Source organism: Lissotriton vulgaris, chromosome 5 (genome assembly GCF_964263255.1).
Source record: "Lissotriton vulgaris chromosome 5, aLisVul1.2, whole genome shotgun sequence".
Classification (NCBI taxonomy): domain Eukaryota; kingdom Metazoa; phylum Chordata; class Amphibia; order Caudata; family Salamandridae; genus Lissotriton; species Lissotriton vulgaris.
The window spans coordinates 1,774,761,753-1,774,784,946 of NC_141693.1; the positions used below are offsets into that span (position 1 = coordinate 1,774,761,753).

The 23,194-nt window shown below is 42.7% G+C and overlaps 1 protein-coding gene across 1 annotated transcript in view; it reads right to left on the reverse strand.

Moving 5' to 3' along the window:
- The window catches only part of CNTD1 (cyclin N-terminal domain containing 1), a 147,497-nt gene that overhangs the window by 102,137 nt on the left and 22,166 nt on the right, over nt 1–23,194 (reverse strand). The window contains exon 2 of the mRNA XM_086924089.1: nt 5,672–5,868. Coding sequence (XP_086780215.1) covers nt 5,672–5,855 — 184 coding nt within the window. The 5' untranslated portion in view covers nt 5,856–5,868. The remainder of the gene's footprint in view (nt 1–5,671; nt 5,869–23,194) is intronic.

The window sequence follows — 23,194 nt, forward strand, 5'->3', positions numbered from 1 at the left end:
CTAAGCGGTATACTTCTGTGCCAAGGCATTCATTTGCATGGGGCCTGTGAGGGGACTTCAAATAACCTTTCATGTCACCAGCACGGCCCACCTGCAACACAAATAGAGCCATTCTTTAGACAACTTTCTAACGGGAGTTACATTCTAATAACGGACCACAGCTGTTGTGGCATGGTGCCAGGGAAAGCCTATCTCGTAAGCGTTAGTTCCATGGTCACTTGCTGTATGCAAGTATTGTATCCAAACAGCACTCCAGATACGGAGGCAACAATTTGGCCTTCTTTGAATATCTCTTCTATTCGAATTGATACTTTAAGCAGAATGAAGTCTGTTCTTTTGCAGACAACTGTGCCCTTAACGTCATCAAAAGAAACGTATGATCTTCTGGTTGCAAGGACAACGGCAGAGATACATACCCTTTTATCAACAAATTGCCCCGTGCATTTCGCAGAAATGTTAAGCCAAATCCTAAACATGTCAGATACCAGTGGCATCGCACATGTATTTAAGACCATTTTTTCGGTACTGTTAACACCCTCCGAAGCAGTTCTGGGCATCTTTCCCAATTTTGTCCACTCTGTCTTTGGCGGTCTACCACTACTTTTGGGACTCGTAGCAGGAATTTTATTTTTGATCCTTCTGCTCCGATATGAAAGCCAAGTCGCAGACAAGACTCCAGCAACGATGGAAGAAACGATCCTAGCTATACGCTATCGGGACCACATAACTAAAGTCCTTGGATTAGCCCGGCTAAGAGATCTGAATATGACCTGGTTTCTTTCATTCAGACCTATCTGGCAAAATTGCATCTTACCTGTGCTTCGATGTCTGCTATGCGGAGAAGAATGTGTGTTGGACACCTGTCTTACACTACAATCAGCAGTACCAATGGATATCGATACTTTGCTAAGTCCTGTAACGGCTCATGCATCGTGTTGTCCCCAGCGGTTACCGACTGTGATGACGGCATTCGTTGAGACTTCACCACTACGATTAGGTGGGAGTGAAGTACGAGATGAGAGCAGCATCACCCAGGTACGACCCTCTGTGAGCCGTGTTGATCCTGACATCGATGATAGCAATCATTCTCACGACTGCCCTGTTGCGGCATTTTCAAACTTGGTCGAACTTTCACCTGAAGCTGTAGACTGCTTTTTTGCACATCTGTCTGAAATGATGTTCTCCCCTGAACAGAGAGAATAACTTTTTTTTAAAACGACGAGCACACAGCGTTCCCTGAACTCTGAATTCGGCCTTCAGCTTTGATAAACAAAAGCTAGTGAAAACATTTGGAACTATTTTCTCCCCTGAAAGCAAAATTATTTTTTTTCTTACTTCCAAAATATTTACCTTTTTCTGGCACACGTACTCTGCTTAAAGTAGAACTATTCTTAAAGAACAGAGCTTCTATTTTTAGGAACTCTAGAGACAATATATTACCTCAGCCTCTAGCACATTTACAGCAACTGTGTTTATATGTGATGGAATGGTCTCGACCTTCTTTTCTGCCATTTCATGTGTCAATTTCGCAAATCATTCAGCTGATATATATATGCATCCTTTTTTCCTGAATGATTACACTGCTTAAAAAAGCGTACAGTACCAATAATCATTTTCGTGTATTTCGCATACACCATTTCGAATGCAAAAATGTATTTTGGGGTGGGTTGGAATACACATGCACCTTTAAATGTTTACTATTGCTTAGTTTTAGTAATGATGGACATTAGATCGTGGAGTGGGTATTGTGTTTTTATCTAGGAACCTAAATCGATATTTCTATTTTATGCCTTTGTGCGGTTATAATCAATAATGTCCCTATAGAGGCATAAGGAATCATATCCATATTTAGTTGTAGCCCATGCAGTCACATTAAGCAAGGCTACTTCCCCGTACTCCTAGAAAGCACAACGAGTTCTCTAAACAAACCAAACCTCCAGCAACCTGGGAAATCCCCATTTGCTTTTGTTTTGATTTCGTCCTAGAACTCCTGCGAAACACTGTAAGAACGGCCAGTTCTTAGTGACATCTTTATTGACGTCTTATGTCCAACCTTACGTCAAACCAGGCACCTTTCAGGTATAAATATACCAACGTTGCCTTAAGCAAACACACAGTGGTGGTTTTGGAGAAGAGCGGCCATCTACTTGCCCGAGAGCCCAGCTGATGCGAGTGCCCACGGAAGCCGCCCCACCTGTTTGACGCGCTGAGAAAGACACTGTCTTTTTCTCCAGCCGAGAAAATCCAGCTCTGGCGTTTCCAGCCTACCCTTGTGGGTTGCTGGAATATCGAGTCCTGACAGAGAGATACCAGACCTCCTGCTTTCTAAATACCAAGGTACGGAGCTGACTAAACCCTTAAAGAGAATTCTTGATTCAGATTCTTGGCAAAACCAACTTAACTTAAACTGCTACTTACTTACTCCTTCCCACGTATTAGGCTTAGGTCAGGTACACCGGGGTAGGCGTATTTAGAAGCACCAGTTGAGTACCTTAGTCAATGTATATATGTATGTATATATTTTATCCATTTTAAAGTATCTTATGGCTAAGAAACCATATCAATGTTTTTACAGCATTACTTCATAATACTCCTTTTACTGTACGCACTTTACTTTACATTAAGTATTGCAATTATGGCAATTCATTTCTCTTGCATGAGAAAGAAGACTGCTCAATAAATTCCACCTTTTATTGAAAACGCTCGTCTCTCTTCTCTCTGCACTCTGGTGAAACTAAGTACGCACGATTGACTAAGTGAAATAGCTGTCTATTGTTTTCACACGACTCTAGAGATACACTCTTATTCTGAGGGAGCAAAGTTGTCATGTTATATGGTTGTCAGAAGCTAATCCCTTCTTGTCTATCTAGGGAGGTTAAACTCCTCCTCGTTTATTCGAGAAAGTTTCTAGTGACCTCTGAGCTAGCTGGCAAACCTTAAGTCTAATATAGTCAGTAGAGACCTAGTCGACCTCAGTCCTACGTCTACACTGCTGAATATATTATTCCAATGCGCAGAGCCTATTGGGAATATAGGAACTACACTACATACCTTCTTGTCTCAAAATATCTGGCGTCATCGGGTCTAGGGGGAGCCGGATTTAATCTTTGTCAAGATGGAGGTCATTGCTACCTCACTTAGGTTTGTGAAGTTGTCTAATCTCATCCCTGTTTTACATTCCACGTCATCTATGTTGCTTGGTTGAATGTGACCCTGATATGGGCAATTGTCTCCTAGCATGGAGTTGTAAATGATTTCATCTTTGTTCTTAAAGAAGTTTGCCACCCTATTACATCTCTCCTTGGAAGAGATGGGAATATTTGTTTCCTGCTCAGGGGAAGTGAGTGATCGCACTATCTTAAAGAGTTCGCTGGACAAGTTACATTCTGAGTTAATTCTTCCTTCGAAGAAATTGGCTTCGGCTTGGAGCTATAACTATAAGTGTATTGCAGATACTGGGAAGATGTTATTGGTCGGCTGGGAGGGAAGCGTGAGATCAAACATTTTGCAGTGGTAGTCATGTGCATTTGAAGAGGCTGGAGTAATTTTCATTACAGAGGTAACTATGGTAAGTAAAACAGGGGCACTGAAAGATATCTATTTGAAGGAAGATATTCTGACTCATTTGATACAGACAGTGGCAAACAATTGAGATCAAGCTAGGCCATGTATAAGTTGGTTTTTCAAAATTCTGGGAATTTTAGGAGGTAAAAAAAGATTCAGGGAATCAAAGGAAGGTGGCAGATTATCAAAGAGATAGAAGGTGCAGTGTTGTCAAAAGCATGTGAGTAATTTTAGTGTAATTATGATGATGAGGATATGAAGAGTGTGGGTTAAGTTCTAGTGTATGTAGTAAAGATGGAGAAGTTGAAGTTGTGGTGGATAAAAGTGGAGTGGTCACAGGTGATTTGAGAGGGAATGTAATGGGAACCATGAGTAGGATACCTGGATGGCTGCTGCACTGTGTGTGGTAGTGAGCATCTGGTGCCCAGCTGGTAAGGACTGCTTGTCATTTCTGTCCATTTATTTGTGGATGGATTTTTCTCTTCTTTTTTATTTCCTATTGTTAATTTATGCTGGTATGCCTGAAGACATTATTATCATTATTACTAATAAAGAGTGTTATATAGTGCTCAGCTACCCACTCTGGGTGTCCCGGCGCTTAAACGGCAGGTCGGGTCTATTCAAGTCGTGCTAGCTCAAAACAACCAGTTCTTCAGCTATCTTTGAAAGGTCGTAAGCAAGGGACAACTTCCCAAAGGTTCTAGAAGGGAGTTCCACAGCTGGTGGCCCGGATACGCAAAAGACCTGCATCCCATATGTGTGCATTTAACTCTGGGGATAAGGCACAGGGAAAGTTTGCCTGAGCGTGTCAGTTGATGAGATCTAGCAAATTCATGAAGATATTGTGAACCAACCCCAAGTCTTGCGCTGTGCACATAGAACAAGGTTTTAAAGTGAATCTGCTTCTCTACCCAAAATCAATGGAGCTCACGGAGGAGACGATAGGCTGAGGCATTTTTCAGGAGTCTTTAGAGCATCCTTGCTGGCGATCTCTGGACGACTTGTAACCGTGTGATGGAGGCTTTATCAGCCCCCCAATAAAAAACATGTTCCCATAATCCAGTCATGACATAATGAGTGCCTGAATAACCATCCTTTGAGCTGGGAATGGGAGTAGCCAGATGATTTTCTGCAGTCATTTCAGGGCGGCGAAACAGGTGATGCCACTTGGGGCTTCATTGACAACTTGTCGTCCGGCAGGAAGCCAAGGTTCTTGATCTTGGGGGGTGGATCAAGAAAAGGGCCCAGGATATCAAGCTCAATGTAGGGGACCCCAAAGTGATGGGTTCTTTCTCAGCACCAGTACTTCGGTCTTGTCTCTGTTAAGTTTAAGGAATAGTTGTTCATCCATGCCACAACCAAGCCTAAGCAGGAGTTCAAGGTCTCAGAGTTGTGGTTCTGAGCATATGACAGGGAAAACATGATTTGCTTGTCATCAGCATATGAAAATAAGGTGAGGCCACAACTTTCCACCAAGTCTACCAATGGGCACACAGTTGTTAAATAATGCTGGACTTAGGGGTGATCCAGTGGGATCCTGAATAAAGGGCATGCCGTTTGGAGGATGCACTGGCTGAGATCACCTAAAAAGAATGATCCTTTATGAAGGATGTCATCCAGGAAAGGACTGTCTCCTGGAGACCTAGATTAGCCAGCCTCTCCAAGAGAGTGACATTAGACACAGTGTCGAAGGCCGCACTGAGATCAAGAGTGTAAGGGCACTCTGGAAGGATGTATTGTTAGGATTTATTTATGTGCTCTCAGAGTTCGGGATTCCACAGAGGTCAGTTGGTGGCAAGTGAGGATTCCTATTTAGGTTGTAGATGGCAACATAATATTAGTAACCAGCCAAAGAAATCAGACAGGTGCCATATTGAGTGTCACAATACTAAGGTGTTAACTTAAGTCAGATGCCTCAGGAGGTACTACACAAAGCATTTTTATCAATAACATACATTTTAATGGTTCAAGTGCTGTTTACTTTATTCAGTATAAAAAGTATTAGAGAGAACATTTAGAAAATCCTTATTTAGACCAGACAAATTTCTAATGGACTTCCTAATAACTTTTAAATAAGCAGCACACTTCCTCCCTCCAGCCTCCTTACCTACAACCTTCGGTTCCTTGAAGATGCCTGCATGCTCTGACAAGCCTTTGAGGTAACGGTCATTTTGTTTCGCTAAATCTAATAGAACATCTTCTAACATATCTGTCGATACAGCACCAAAAACTGTGCCAGGAGATTCAGGAATGGGCTGTGCTTCTTTGTTTTTAACACCGACCTTCTTCATTTTAGGACAAACCCTAAGAAATTAAATAAAATACAAAATTCACCATCAAACATACTATTGACTTCACAGGTGTTTTCATAGGCAAAGGTCTAATCCCAGAAGACAGAATTCTGAATGATCACTCATGATTCTAAATTCCTTGAGACCCATGAACACCATACTTTCATGCAACCAACACGGTGCTAAGGGACACACAAATGGAAATGTGCCATTGTCCGCCAATATTAAACACAGCCATTGTGCTACCTCTAACGTTTGAGCTTTCCAAAACAGACACCTATGGAATAGCATCAAACACACTAAGAACACCTCAACTGTTATAGCACATCGCAAACTTTAAAACAATACCAATAGTATATCAATACCCTTTAGATGCACCAACAACACAGTGCATGCACCCAACACAGTGCCCGAGGCCATGTAGATGTGTTAGCCTTCAAAGTAATAAACAGATTCAACAGAACACATTGGAAACACAGAGGCATGTTTCACACATATAGTAGTGTGTCTCTCTTTAGATCAAACTATAAATTGAAAAGAACATACTAGCCACACTACATAACACTCTCATGAAACAGAGATGCCACAAAAAGTTATGTGATGTAAAGTGAATTTGTAGAGTGCTGCTTTTCACCCGTGAGGGTACCCAGGTGCTGAGTAGGTGAGTTTAGGGGTCTGGTGAGGCTGGGCCTGAATACAGGCCATCTCGATGGTCCAGCAAGAAGACTAATTGAATAGACAGGGCTTCAGCTTTTTGCGGAACTCAATAAGTGAGGCGGAGGACCGATATGTGTTGGGGAAGGTAGGGGAATGATCAACCTCATGTTCTGCTTCTGTCGATGCAGGGTGTGTGTGTAAGTGAGAGTGATACTGAGCGTAGTTGTTTGGTGGAAGTGAAGCTGGTAATTGAGGTATGTAAGTCCCATGTTGAGACATTCCACACAGCCAATATAACATAATCAACTTGTGCACTTAAAGCACTAGGCACCATGCGGACGACACCTTATCACACCGATGCCAATACTTAAGAAACAGGCTAGGCCCACCAATATCACACTATCATGCATGCATCCAACACAGTGCCAGAGAGTAAGAGGACACTCACCATCAGCAAAAAACTATTTAACACCATGTCCCACACTCATAGTACAAGTACAATGCACCATTAAACTTCCCTTTGCTTCAGAGTACAAGCACAGTGCTGTGAATCATACAGGTTGTGAGATGTTGATCTTCTCAGCAAGAGAAAACAGCATTGATCTACCAAGGCTACACTCCAATGTATCTAAAAGAGATTAAGGGCCATACAGATGGCAACTCGTTGCTATCACCAATGTTAAACAGCCAGAGCATGAATCAAGCTCTGCCAGTGCCAATGCACAGGTTTGCTACCAGCTTGAGAGTGCTTCAACAGAATAAAACTCAGGCCTACTATACACCCCAAAGACAAGCATGCAGCATTTTTATCATAGCCAAGGACCATATGTTAAACACAAACAAAACGTGCATCCACAACCCATAAATATCATCACCTATCTTTTCCAATAGATCAGAGCTCAGTAGACACACCCGAGGGACAATCATGTAGCAAACGCTTAAGGGCCGTGCAGATAGTAATATGTCTCTAATCACAAAAAATAGATGCAATGGAACACTTGGGCCCACTAATACCAGACATGCAACTAACACAGAGCTAAAGGTTAAAGACTGTTTTAAATAACTCGAGTAAACACAAACCGATCCATGTAACTACACCCAATGCAAACAATGCACCAAGATACTCTAGGTGCACCGATTTGACCTTCACATGCTACCAGGCATGCAGACGGCATCATGATGCACCTCAAAGCACATAGCAAATGTAAGAGAACAGGCCAAATTCCTTACAAACACTAAGCAACTGACTATACAACCCTCACAACACCAAGGGCCATACAGATGCCGTGTTCTTAAGATCGACTAATACAACAGACTCCATCAACATCATAGTCATGCAACCAACACAACACCAACGGTGAAACGGATGTCACTTTCAAACAGCAATAAACTAAGCCAGAGCTCTAAGCAAGTCAAGCATGTGAATACAATTCTACTCAAATGGTGGCAGTAACTTCTGCACCTAGTAAGGTAGCACAAAATGAAACTCCATCAAAGGGCGACCGGATGGCTTCATAGAATATGGTGGATCCAATGCATGGAGAAACTCTGGTCTGAGAAGGGGTCGAAGAGAGGGGCTCCGAAGGAAGTTTTGTTCATTCCTCTCCTACTCTTATGACAGTAGTTCATCCCCAATTTCAAGCCCTGGCCTTTTGGTCCCTAAAACACTAGCTCTGAGCATGATTGTTGTTTGCTACCTTTCCTGAAAACTGTTATAATTGCAATAAACATATTTGAACCACAAAGGGCGACCGGGCCAACATACACAACAAACACCGCAAAGAAAGGTGGAACAGTGAGGCACCTCAGGCCCAAGAGGCCACCATCAAGGAAGATAGTAAGGTTCCCTCAACAACGGAACAATACCCACCTATCGGAATTGTTCGCTCCAATATTGGCACAGATCCTATGGAAGTTAACAGAAACGTAACCCCTTTCCACTCATACAAATCCAGCCCTAAGAACTGCAGATGTCATTCTTAGGTTAATCCAGCATCAACAAACATATACATGAATTACTTGGTCAGGTTCCTAACTCCACTTGAAAGACCTCCTTTACCAAGAGGAGGCTCACATTTAATCACATATGAAAAGGACCATTCAACATTTTTAACAGGTGAAACCTTCTCAGACTGTTAAATAGCATGACAGCTTTCAAGAATAAGACAGTGAAGGTCTTCTGTCTATGAGTGCCCACAGGTTAACAAACAAAATGAAGCTACTTTAATCACTTTAAATTGAACTGAGATTGTCTCCTAATTTCTTAGTAATAATCCTTTAACCTCATTGATGCTGATGCCATTTCCCTGCTGTGCTGAGAAATCGTAAATCCCATTGTTCATGACGAGCTGGGCTCGTCATCAGTGTTTGAGGCTACACCATGACGAGCCCAGCTCGTCATCAGCCTCGAAGGGGTTAATTGAAAGCTGGGCTTAAGATTTCTGCTGTCATTGGAAGATTGTCGTCAGACAATAATGGGGCCGACCTCAAGAATAAAGGGAACAAAAGGTCCAGATAGAACCTGGGGGTCACCCCATGGACAGATAACTGTTAGGTGTACAGAAGGAAAAAGCTAAAGATGCATATTTGAAAAATCTTATTCCCCAGATAACAAATGGGCTGGCTAGCAAATACCCTGGCTTCTCACCACTGACAACTGTCAATCTCAAACACCTTTGTTTGAGGCATCTTTTCCCAGGCTTGTTCTCCCAACAATTTACATAGGTGGCATCTCTAAATTGCTTGACAAACCATAAATACTGAGCATATTTAAGACAAATGATATTGTAAGCATTCAAGAGACTTACAGAGTTTCCAATTAATGGTTTCCAGAAATGTGTAATGCCAACCACAATGGCACAAACAAAGACCGCACCCCTGGTGATATATAATGTTTTGTTCCAAATAACATTACGTTTTATGTTTCTCCAATTGACTTGCAGAGATCCAACTGCTGTTAAATTTGGCATTTGTGACAGCTTAAGACTTTCTTTATTTCTTCCTATACAACACTTATATTATTGATGGTTAGACCTGACAGCCTCAGGGTGGTCTTCCCCCTAACTTTCTGCCTTCCTCCTCCACTTTTCTGACCTCGTTTCTGCTGGTATTATGACTCAGCGCACTGTACCACTGCTAACTAGTGCTAAAGTGCTTGTGCTCTCTCCACTAAACCCAAGTGACATATTTAATTTACTTATAAGTATTTTGTAAACATGTACCCAGGGCCTGCAAACTGCTAGTGAGCTTGGAGGCTAGATTTGCCACCCACTTAAGTATCCCCTCTAAACCATGTCTCAGGTCTACTATTGCAGAGCCAGTGTGTGCAGTTTACACTGCCACTTCAACCTGGCAACATATACCTTTTGCCAGGCCCAAACCTTCCCTTTTATCATATTCGTCCTCCCTCCGGAAGGCCCTGGACAACCCAGAGGGCAGGGTGCAATGTGTTTAAAAGGCAGGAGATGTACTTTTAAGTTTTATATGTCCTGGTAGAAAAAAACGCTCAGTCATTTTTCACTACTGTAAGTCTTATCTCAACCATAGGATAACATTGGGATTACCTTATTAGATTTTATAAGTGTAATTTTCAATTGGGAAGAGGTAAACCCTTCAAGTCTGGTGACTCTGAAATCATAATTTATAATCCAAACTTATGGTGATGCCGTATTTCAAATTGCAATTCTGAAAATGCAACTTTTACAAAGGTGGAATTTTCTTGCTTTAGCCATTTGGGGGCTGTAGCCTATCTCTGATCACATGGATGGGTGTAGTTGGCAGTTGGGCTTTTTGTATTCCTCCTAGACAGCCACACACAATGGGAGCTTAGGTGTGTCTCAATAGGCCATCTCTGGCCGGATGGGAGGGAGGTGCTGGGCACAGCCTCATTAATACCTGAATAGACTGTGTCCTGTCCACACACAAAAAGCTGCATACCCCATAGTAGTGAGTCTGGAGCCTAAGCAGGAAGGGAGGACCTCTGTGCACCTCAAAGGCAGGCCTTTTCAGTCTCCCCACTTCAAAGGCACCTCTAGTAATAAGTACTGGCCAACAAAAAGACAGTACATTTCTGGAACTGGGGATACTCGGTCACGGAGAAGGACAGCTATACTGCTGAAGGACTGCCACTCTGCTGGACTCCTGCTTTGCTGTGCTGACCTGCTGCTCTCCTGCCTGGGTGAGAAGGATTAGACCCTCATCACTTGACCCTAGAACCCAAAGCGGCTCCAAGTCCTAGCTGGCTGACCTGCTGATATGAAGCCTCCGGTACTTAAAAGGCTTTCAACCCCTGCACCTGGACTCTGCCATCTGCAAGTCTACCATGCTAAGTGGTGCCAGTCCTTAACCCTTGGAAGTGGGCTTTAGGGGCTTGCCAGTGGAACCAAAGCATCTTCCCTGCTGACCGACACAACACAGAACCGAAGCATCGCCACAGCTGCGTGGATTGGACCTGACGCACAAGTCTCGCTTTGCTTTCGCCTCCCACATCGTGGGACCAGTGCATCGCCTTTGAAACCGCCAATGCACTGCTCTTTTCCTGCCGCAAGTTCCTTGCATACCTTGTCGATGGCAGCATCGACAGCAACTCTGACACTCTGTATTGCAGCTTCACTGTTCATCGAAACCGTTGCATTGCCGAGGCTGCATCTCTCATACTCAACACCAGACTTCGCATCACAAGCCCTGTCAACAGGATCCTTGAAGTTGATGCATCAGGATCTCACACCGCAGCCTTGCCGCATCTCGGAACTGAAGCAGCGCCCCTGTTGCGTGACGCATCTTTGACGTGCATCCACACAATGCCCCGCAACCAGGATTTAAAGACCTTTGTTCAGTGGGCCTAACTGGGTTCCTGTAGCCGGCCTGCACTCTATCGCAGTCGGCCTGAACTTGTGACTTTGTCCTGGTCCGATGCAACCAGATATCCCTCAATAGAGCTCTGTACTTTTTGGTGCTATTTTTTCAGTCTACAATTTAAAAATCAATATCTTTAGTTCTACTAATTTGATCTTTGTAGTTTTAGTCTTGTTTTATTTATTAAAGTCAACTCTATTTTGCCACACCTTATTTGGGATCTTTTTGTATGGTGTTTTCACAGTTTTATTGTTTGAAGTGTTGTACAAATACTTTACACATTGCCTCTAAGTTTAGCCTGACTGCTTTGTGTCAAGCTACCAGGAGGTGAGCACAGGTTATTTTAGGGTTTGCCTGCTCTTACACTGACTCAGATTGTGGTTGCTGTTGACCAGGGCTCATACCCCAGTCAACCAACAACCCAATTTCTAACATTAATATTACCAGGCCCAGCTCTCATGCTACTGCACCACTCTTCTTCCTTCCCCCTTTTTCTGAGTGCTTTCTCCTCCTTTTTCCTCGTTTTTACTGCTTGCTCCTACCTTTAGTGCTTTCTGCGGCGTTTGCCATGTTTCTGAGTACTTTCTCCTGCATTTGCCTAGTATTTAACTGGTTTCTCCGCTAAGCAGCTCCAGCGCCTTGAGACCTTCATGGGTGATTTGCTGCATTTTATAAATCCTGATTGAATGATTGATTGATTGATTGATTAAGAAAAAAAGAAGTAATCTCTGCACTCAAGGCCCTAATGAGTACAGTCAAAGCTAACAATAAGGCTGTTTCCATGATAGTTTCAGGAGATTTTAACATAAGCTTGTGCTAGGGTGATGCTGATGACGGCTTAGCAGCTCCAGATAACAAGTGCTCTGCTATTCCTTGCCAGCACCATACCCTCCCACCAATATTGAGACAAAACTGACAAAAACACATTAAATACATTACATACATTGGAACTCAGTGGGAGATTCCCCAGTGACATTTCTTTGAGCTTCTCTAATGTTTTGACCAAAAGGCCAGCAGTCCAAGGCCCTATGTTAATATCAGTTGAGGCATTTCATCATGACCATTTTCCGCAACGCATTTCTATCAGTCATGCTCACTCCTGCAATATGTCAATTCAGTGGATTTCTAAACCTTACAAAATATCTAAAATTGGGGATGTTAAATGGGAACTTCCTATAAAGGAGATGTTCTACACCTGAAGAAAAAGGAATCATTTGTACCTACTACTGCACATGCATTGCTAACTCTTTGGGCTTCAATGATTTGTGGGTTAAAATTGCACTTAGGTAAAATGGTGCCTTCACAGAGCTATCCCTCTCTCTAGCTGTTGCTAACCAGACTGGCACATAACCATATGAATATGATAATATGGCACTGGAAATGGAAGTCATAAGTAAAAAACACAAGTTTAAGAAATCAGTATGGAAAGCAAAAACTCAAGCAAATGATAAGAGGTGGTTGGATAAACATTAGCAGACAGAGATCCAAGTTTACCAGGTAGACAGAAAGGGAAGATGGGCTTGGGTAAATGGCTCAATTTATGGTTCACGCCTCACATTAGATACGATCTATGATCCTGTAGAAGACTATCCTGAACCACTTGTTAAGCTGTTCCAGTCTATTATACTTTTCACAGCTGCAAGGATTTTAGAAGGGGATTTTAATGTTTTCCAGCATCCACCCCAATATTGATCCACCATGAAACAGACAAAATAAAGGGAGAATGGCTAAGATATTTTCACATCAGAAATGTTTTAATTTAGTTGATCCCTGGAGAAGTAAATTTCCTAATCAGCGTGAATTTACAAGTCTAATGGCTAGATTTAAGTCTGCAGCTAGGCCAGATTTTTTAGTATCTGCTGATCTAGCTCACAAGCAATACATGCATCATCCGAATAGAGATTAGTATGGGACACATTTATGGCAACCATTAGGGGTATTATAACGTTTAAATACATTGCAAAGAGGAGAAAGTCCTAGCAGGAAATAAAACATGGAAGTTCAATTAAAGGAATGATCAAGGGCCTGATTGATTGTGAATTCTACCGGTGTTTGGGTGTGTAAAGTCAATCGCGACAATAGGCAGGGATGCCCAATGTCTCCTATTTTATATGCTTCTTTGTTTGCGCCTCTAGCGATTGCTATTAGAAAAGATGTCCAAATTAAGGCTTCTATTGATGAAATGTCCAAGATCAAATTGTATGCAAATTATAAGCTTTTTTTTAAGACCTGAGGCAGATGTGCAACGAAGAATCTTTGATATCTTTTTTGATGTTTAAGAGATAGGAAGGCACAAGATTAATAAATAAAAAAGAGAAAGTATTAGGTAATTGCACTTTAGACACCTCAACCCAAACCTTCGTCAATTCTTTAATGCAAACTCGAAGCGATACTTGGAGTTACACAACTGCTATTGTGGAGGATATATACGAGCTGATCTATAGTCTTTTACTGTATGGGATTAAATCCCTATTGACGAAATGGAACCCCCGCCTACTTTCAGTTATATGTAGAGTAACACTAATTTTAAGGCCAGTTAAACCGATATTTAATTTTCTCTTTTCTGCAATTTATTGCTTTTTGCACATCAAATGTTTTAGAATAATTGAGGGGCGAAAATCTGCTTTTATATGGATCAATAAAATACCCCGGCTGACATTGAACATACTATATAAAACAAAAGAGGAAAGGGGTTCGGCATTGCCAGACGTAAAGCTGTAATATTTTGCGAACATTGCACATTTATCCTCCCATTTTTATGAAGTCTATTCATCACACAATATATTAGATAATGATTTTATGCCCAGTTGATGGCAGAGTAAAATATTTTGGATTTTATGTGTCTGACCATATCACTCAAGAAACTTAGATATGCAACTTTGTTTAGGGGCTTCTAAACACAAAGATCAATTTTCCATTTCGTATTCTAATTTATGTTTTAATGCTTCTACTCGGCTAGAAGATAATATGCTATCAAAACTGCCACTCTTGAAAAGGAATATGGAGCAAAGATGGAGAATAAATGGTTATTCTAGCCTGACGGATTTCTTTAACCAGGATATCTGGAAAACATGGGTTAATATTGATCCCCAGATAAATGTTTTAAAGCCTCTGTACTCTGTTTCTGTAACAGAATATGCCAGTTTCTAAAGAATATCGATCCAAAAGACGTTAGTAGGAGTGCAGAGCTGGTTGAAGATCATATAGAGACCACTACAACAAGATCAGTTTGATATTGTAAAACTAGGTTAGACGCAGTAAAAGAGATTCATACATTTTCAAGAACGGCTCAGAAATGGTGTACAACCAAGAAACTATTTCACAGGAAATTTTAAATAAAATAAATGGTTATAATTTTTCAGTTTTCAAAGCAGCTAATTTCCAGAGAATGGTTGCTATACAGAACACCAGCATTCACTCATAAAATGATGCAGCAAATTCCACCCAGCTGTTTTTAGATGTTCATCCTACTTAGAGAGCAATTGGACTCACACCATATGCTATGTCAGAAACTACAGGGATATTGGGACAAAATGTCCCACTATTGCCAGTCAATATTAGGTTTCACCCTTCGTGAGAACGCCCAATTAATAGTATTGGGATATTTGTCTTGTGCATCATTGAGCCCAAAAGAATCTAAAAAGATGTAAGTAATAACTATAACACTGGTAGCACAATCGTTAATCTTGCAGAACTGGAGAATATATAATGTGCCTTTGTTTGAACAATGGAAAGCAAAAATGTTGAAGGTAAAAGAATGTAGGAGGTTTATGCATTAAGGTCTGGGTCAACAAACACGTTTGAGGATCTTTAGGACAATTTATAAGGCTATGAATTGATAGCGGGAGGATTATAGACTGGTGTATGCAGGATAGTACGTCATGGCTCTATATACGAAAGTTATTTATTTATATTTCTGTGTCTGAATTGATAAATGCTACATTGTATTCATGAATTAAATATACCAACATGCCTCAAAAATTTTTTTTTTTAAGTAGAAGTTTAATAAACTGGATAACACCTGGAAATGATACTTAGCTTCAGCTAATTCAACTCTGTAGCTTAGGACTATTTGCCATTTGTCTTTTTTCCTAATAATGAAACAAGCCAAATTATTTTCTTTATCCAAAAATCAGTGTGTGTGGGAAATTAACAGAAATGCTTGTCTGACTGTTAATTACTGTACTTTTATTCAGTTGCAGATATGCTTTAGTTTGCGTAACCAATTGAACAAAATTGCAAATTAGCTTGCCCTCGTTCCGAGTTTTTTCCATTATTAGAGTTCCGAGCTGATGGGAGAGAAGTTGGGGGTGAATTACTTTTGTGCATTTGTACCAGTGGTACTGAATCGTTTTCCTACATTTTATGCGCCTATCTTGAATTAGATCATCTTCATAGAACCCTTCCTAAACTACAGTTTAACATTTTGAGCATTATGAGCAGCTAAGAAGCCATGTTAATATAATGGCATAGTGGTGACCCACACCAATACAGCCTGTTTTATCACATTTATCACTAAGGTCGAGTCACTAATTTAAAAATATTGTTTAATTTAAGCTTTTTTCAATTGCATTTATTGTTCTTTAAATGATTCAGTGTTTTATCTGTTTTTTTAATTCTAAATATTTGCAATATTTTAAATTAATTGTGCAAATTTGTTTGAAGTGAATCAAAGGACAAAGGTTTCTAATGCTCAACAAATGCCAAAGAGAGGGGAATTGTCATCTCATTCACTGACCCAGAAGAAAGTGGTTTACCTTCAACAGTCTGGGCCTGCTCAGGTTCCTTCTAGGGCATCTTTGGAATGTGGCGCTTCTGAACCCAGACTGAATCGACACACATTTCACTTGCTCCTCCAGCCAGCAGAGCTGAAACATGGAAAGCAACCCCATCTTCAGTGTGAAACTTACAGGAGAAACCGATGGAATTCAGAAGTATTTGAGGAGGACACAACAAAGAAGGGATGTTTTAATACACCCGACTCTCCTCCCTTGAAAAGGAAGGCACGGGCTTCCTTCGAAAGTTTTGGGGCCTTCCAAGACGAGTCTGAACGAGATGACCAGCATTGTAACAATACATACAGGGGTCAGATCTTTTGCAGTGCGCTCTCTCGGACTGGGACAAAGGGCCTATTGTTACTCCATTTTGTAGAAGTTCTTCAGCAAGTATACTTTCCAGCCTTTCAGAAGATTTAGTTTTAAAAACAGTTGCTTGTAAAATAGTTTGAGTCTGTTTCTTCTCAGATCTTCATTCTTTCAGATGATGTTCGATAAACAGATCTATATCGATTAAGTCAGTGAGAATGGCAGGTCTGGGAGAATGCTTTAGCTGGTCCTTGATTTCTTCCTTCAGACCCAAGTAAAGCTGTTTGAGTTCTTTCTCTACACGTGATTTCTGCAGTTGACCAAAATATTTAATGTAAGAAAGAATATCAGAATGAACTTGTTGGATGTTACATAAGACTTTTTTGGTGGAGAACCAAGCCAAGCCTTTCAAACATTCTTTTGAAAGTTTTCACAAAAGCAAAAAATCTGGGGCTGCAGATAAGGAACCCAGTAAATAGCCCACTCATCTCTGTGAATTCCTGAGAAATAAAAAATGGGACAAAACAATAAATCAAGTAGGGAAGATCGCAATAATAATTACTGACAGCTAAGTTGCAGCACACCTTCCCCTTAAATCAATAGCCACTTATACTAAAGAAATAGGAAGTAACATCAAAGGAAATACTGAAGTGATTTGGGATTGGGAAGCAGATATAGGACTCCACTGGTACCCCTATCTTGGATTGGGAATGACTAGTTCAACTCCACAACTTCCTGGAGGATAAACAATTTGCTAGCATTCGCGCCATGAGTTTTCAATTCTATTAAGGACACGGAGGCGAACATTATGTTTTCTTTTTCTTTTCTGTAAATAAACAGCAGCCAATAGGAAACATTTTAACATATTGACAAAAGTACATTCCCAGAATGCTTATCTTAACCACAATAACAACCATAGAGACTAACCCTATATATTAGTCTTCACACGGAACACTTCTTATTTCTTTGCCCAGCGAGCAGAGTCCAAATTGAACACTAATAAGTCCAAACAAGATCAAGAAACGTATCCAAATCACACTAGATTGCTGAAAGAACAGGAACTGTGGATCTTGAACATGAAGGCTGTAGACAACAACTTCCCAGAGGCCCACCACGATGGCCTATTCGCCTTTCTGGTCGGCGCCTGAAACAAACAATTGTACTCGTAATAACTGACATAGACCTGTAATCCAGGAGGGGTAAACATAACAATTATGAATCATAATATACACTTTGGGCGGAATAATCTTCGCCTCTGTGTCCCTAATAGAATTGAAAATTCTTGGTGCGAATGTTAGCAAATTTTGTATTCTATTACAGGACCGGAGGCTTCAGATTATGCTAGTTTAACGCTTATCCAATACAACAGAAGCATCATCGCCCACAGGTTTATAGTAAAATTGTTTGAAAGTAGAACTGGAAGACCAATAAGCAGCTTTCATGATATCCTGTATACTGGTACCCAGCATAAATGATTTGGAGGCCATAGCACCTCTGACTGAATGCGCTCCAAATAACTCAGTGTCAATACACGCTTCTGACATTGCATATCTAAGCCACCTGGCAATAGTAGCAGAAGTAACGGATTTAAAAGGTTTCTACAATGCAATTAATAACCTTGAACAATCGGCTGGTCAAAGAGACCGTGTACAATCTTCATACACCTTGAGACATTTTACCACACAAAGTTTTTCATTCAAAGGAAAAGCATTGTAATCAATCGATTTGGAAAAAGTCTTGTAGCTAGAAGTAATTACAAATGACACGCCTTCAGAGGAAAAAATTCTACCCTCTATGTCCAGCACTCTAACATCAGAAACCCTGCGGCATGCAGATAAACACAGCAACATGGCTAACTTAGCTGACAATTGTTTTCGGGTCAGTAATTAATTATTAGGCTAGTTGTCAAACAAATTCAACACTTTAGAAACATCCCATACTTAGCCTTAGGAGGGTTTGCTATACGTATTCCTTTTAGAAGTTTACTCACTACCGCATGCATACCCACAGGTTTGCCATCCAGATGTGCATGGCCTACGGAAATGGCTGAACGGAAATTGTTCACAGTTCTATAAGATAAACAATCAGCGGCATTCCGGTAGAGAAAATTCACAATTTGAGAGATATCTGCTTCCACGGGATCCAGGTGCTTCTCCGAGCACCAACCCAGCCAAGCCTTCCATGCAGAACCATATTTCTTCCTGGTCGAAGGGGCCCAGGCTTGTTGGATAAAACTGGAAGCTTGCTCCGAAATTCCTGGCAGCCACCATTGTTGCTGGAAAGCATCCAGGCCATCAGGGATAGCTGACCCGCCAGGACTAGCGGATGGAGCTCTCCCTGAGGGCCCTGCAGCATCAATGGAAAACACAGGAGATGAATTGGAAAGTCGCATGCCAACTCCAGCAGGACTGGAAACCATGGCTGAGACTTCCAAATTAGGGTGAACAATACAATCTCCGCCTCCTGCCGAGATACTTGATTCGCTACTCTGGGTATCAAGATAAACGGAGGAAATTCATAGTGGAGACTCTGAGACCAGTCCTGTGTGAACGCATCTGTCGCCATCGCCAGGGGGTCTGACCTCCAGCTGAAGAAGGACTCCAGCTGATGATTCAGTCTGGAGGCAAAAAGATCAATGTGGAACGGACCCCCCAGGGACTGAAACTGGTGAAACAGGGACAGGTGAAGCTTCCAATAGCTGTTCTCTTTCAGGTGGTGGGACTGCCAGTCTGTGACAGCATTGTCTCGACCTGGAAGGTATTCCGCAATCACTGTGATTTGATTTGATTTGATGTGCTAAGCAGGAATTCCAGAAATCCTTGGCGATCTCCACCAACATCGGGGACGTGGTTCCCCCCGACTTGTTTATTTATCGCACAGAGGAAATATTGTCCATTCTCAATAAAATACAACACAATAGCTTCCTGGGAGAGAGAGTGCGAATCACAAATGACCCCGCCAGGAGTTCGAGACAATTGATGTGCAATTCCAACTCCTGGAGAGACCATCTGCCCCCCCGTGGTCACTTCTCCGCAGCGGGCTCCCCAACCGGACCTGCTGGCATCGGACTCTATGATCAGCTTCGGGAGAGATCCGAAGATTGCCCGACCATTCCAAGCATCCACGTGGGTTAGCCACCATTGAATCTCTGCCCGGACTTCGTCCGTCAGGGGAACCTGATCAGAATAAGAGAGGCCCTTCTGGAGGTGTCTGATCTTGAGATGCTGAAGGGCTCGATAATTAAAGGGTCCCGGAAAAATCGCTTGTATGGAGGAGGCCAAACGTGCGATTGCTCGTAAGGCCATGAACGGCGTATCTAGAGTCCTCCTCAATTCTCTCTTCAAATCCCTCAGCTTCTGTTTGGTTAACTGAAGCTGGGCTGTCTGGGTATTGATTACAAACCCCAAAAACTCCAACGACTACGTTAGAAGTAGGATCGACTTCACTATGTTTATGACAAACCCCAGATTCTCAAACAATATCATTGTTATTTGTAGATGGAGAGCCGCCAGCTGCACAGAGGGAGCCATGATCAGAATGTTGTCGAGGTAAACTATTAAGCGTATACTCTGCTCTCGGAGATGTGATATCACTGGCTTCAATAACTTGGTGAAATACCAAGGAGCAGAGGAAAGAGCGAAAGGCAGGACCAAGTATTCCAGGTGCCTGCCGCACCATTGAAATTGCAGGAACCTGCGATGGGGAGGGAAAATGGTAACCGTCAGATATGTGTCCTTGAGATCGAGACGGACCAACCAATCCGCTTGCCTCAGGATGTCCGCTAGAAGATGGATCCCTTTCATCTTGAAGTGACAGACAAAGTAATTGAAATCCTTCATGTTCAGCACCAGCCTGTAACCGCCGCCCCTCATTTGGACTAGAAAGACGTTGCTGCAGAAACCCGCAGGCTCCCCTTCCTCGCAATAGGCAACCGCGAGTTTCTCCAGCAAGTCGTCTATTTCGTGATCTATAAAAAACTCATCGTGTTTGGAAAAATACAGAGGGGTAGGTGGAACCCCTTGCCGGGGAGTCTGAAAGAAATTATGTGAAAACCTTGCACTGTCTGAAGGACCCAGGCGTCCTGAGTAATAACCTGCCAGTTGTGAAGGAAGTGGCAAATCCGACCTCCCAGAGGATATAGAGACAGAGACAGTGGACTGACCTGCTGTAATCTGAGGTTGGGCGTTCCCTCTGTGACCACCTCGATGGAAGTGGCGGTGGCTAAAACGTCTTGTGGGATAAAACGTGGCACCTCTGGTGGGGTCCTGATAATCTCCTTGCCCGGGGCTGTAACCCCCCTGGAAGGGCCTTGCTGGTATTGGCGGCCTGGCGAGTGGCCGCTGCCTCGCCCGGCCCGTCCAAAAAGGTGGAACACCCGCTTGATGTTTGCTTGGGCCTTGTCTAAGGAGATGAAAGTACCCAAGTATTTGGAGACGTCCTTTACAAATCGCTATCCGAATAGCAAGCCATCCGCCAAGGCACCTGGTTCTGCTGATGTTAGCTCCATTAAATTAGTGTCCATGCGCATTAGGAGGGACTTTCTGCGCTCCGACGAAATGGCGCAATTTGCGTTGCCCAAGAAGCAGATAGGGCGCTGCGTCCACCCAGCAAGAATATCCGGATCGATTGGATAACCAGACTCTTTGGCTACTAGACCCAGTTCCAGGATTTTCGACAAGGGGCCAATGGTGTCTAACAATTTATCCTGGCACCCTCGCCAGGCCCGATCAATTCCTTTCTTGGGCTCCTTCTGAAATTTCTTCAGGAAGGCCAACATAGTGGGATCAATATCTGACATCTCCATGACTTTGTCAGGTACATCTGGGCGAGGGCATTCCGACCGCAGTCGTTTCTGACCTCCCTATCAAAACTGCGCCGCAGATTTTGGTGAATATAGACCGCCACCTCAGGAGGAGGGGCCCAATCGGATGACCTCGGGTGCACTATATCTTGCGGGTTGAAATCGAATGGATTTGTGGCCTGGTAAATTGGAGGGGATTGTGGGCCAATAGAGGTCTTCTAAGCTTTCTTTTTGTTAGGAGACAGAGTGTGTCCAGTGGAGTCAGTGTCCATACCAGTGTCGGTGTCCATAACCACCTTGGATGACGAAGGGAGCAGAGTTGAAGATCCTGAGTACGGATGATCCCTGGCAGAAGGCGGCGGAAATTTAGTAAGGGCTTGCGCATGTGGCCAACTGGGCGCTGTAGCGGAAGCAGGATTTTCCCCTGCAGAAGACGTGGAAGGATTTGCAGTATCCTGCGGAAGCATACCGTGGCGTTTCATGAAATTCTCCAATTGCGTCGTAATAGGTTTTAATGCGGCCCCTAGCTCCTTATTAGCGGTTCTAGGAACCACTAACTCCTCCGCCTTTTTGACGGAATCTCGCACAGATGCATCAAGGGCATTTACGAGGTTGTCTTCTAGGAGAGGCCCATGCTCCTCCTCATAGTACCCATACTCGTCCTCCTCGAAGTAGGCCAGTCCTCCATGGGCAAACGCACAGCGGAAGACACTAGTGTTAAATATATATGATCCCAAAGGAATCGGTCAAGGGGGAGCAACCCTAGTGCAAAACACTGTGAAGTAAAATAATGCTCCTCGGCAAAGCTGTAATCCAATTATACCAGCCCAGGGGGCGTCAAGATCCAATTTTCAGTATAGATAAGCCTGCACACGTCTTTCGGCCAGCCTACTTCTCCAGCCCAGGTGAGGCATCAGGAAGGGTACCGAAGACAAGCCTCAGCTTCGAACCGCGCTTTGAATAACACGCGTGGAGCGAGGAGGACTGAGTTTGGGCGTCGCGTAGGCCAAAAGGAGCCCAAAACTAGCCCAATTGGGCTACGTGACGTAAGGCTGAACAACAACGCAGGCCCGTACAAGGGAAGGCGCCGCGGACCGCTGCAAAGAGACGCGGTAAGGATTTGGAAGAGGCAAAGACAAATGAACGGAGGTGAACACGCTAGCACGTCAACCACCACCTTTCGAGCGCCCGCTTAGTGCAGCTGCGGTGCACTGTCAAGAAGCAAGTTTTGTTAAACCACTCAAATTTATAGAAGCAACACACGCTAAAGATAAAGATAGACTGCTTCATACATAATACAATAATGAATTAATAAACAACCAAATATCGCAAATTAAATAACAATAGCAAGAGTTATGGCAAGAAAAATTCAGAGCACTTAACTCTATGCGAGCAGCAAAGAAAGAGGAAGTGTTCCCATGGGGAAACATCCTTTACAACGCAACTTTTACCACGCAGTGCCTTTACGACGCAACTTTTACAACGCAATCCATTACAACGCATTGCGCTGGGGGGCGCTCTAGGATAGGGAATAAGTTTAATTTACTATCCAACACCTTCCCTAGTGTCCACGGGGACTGAAGTTGGAATAGTAAATTAAACTTTTCACTATCCAGCACCCCAAAGCGCTATGCGTTGTAAAGGTTTTCGTTGTAAAAACCGCGTTGTAAAGGCATGCGTGGTAAAAGCATGCGTTGTAATGTCATACATCCGTTCCCGTGTGGAAAATAATATATAGGGCTAGTCTCTATGGTTGTTATTGTGGTTATGATAAGCATTCTGGGAATGTACTTTTTTTCATTATGTTAAAAATGTTCCTATTGGCTGCTGTTTATTTACAGTAAAGAAAGAGAAAGCATAATCCGAAGCCTCCGGTCCTGTAAATGAATGATAGGACACTGCGGAGCCCAGAAAACAGTAAGAGATATCACAGGTAGTACAGG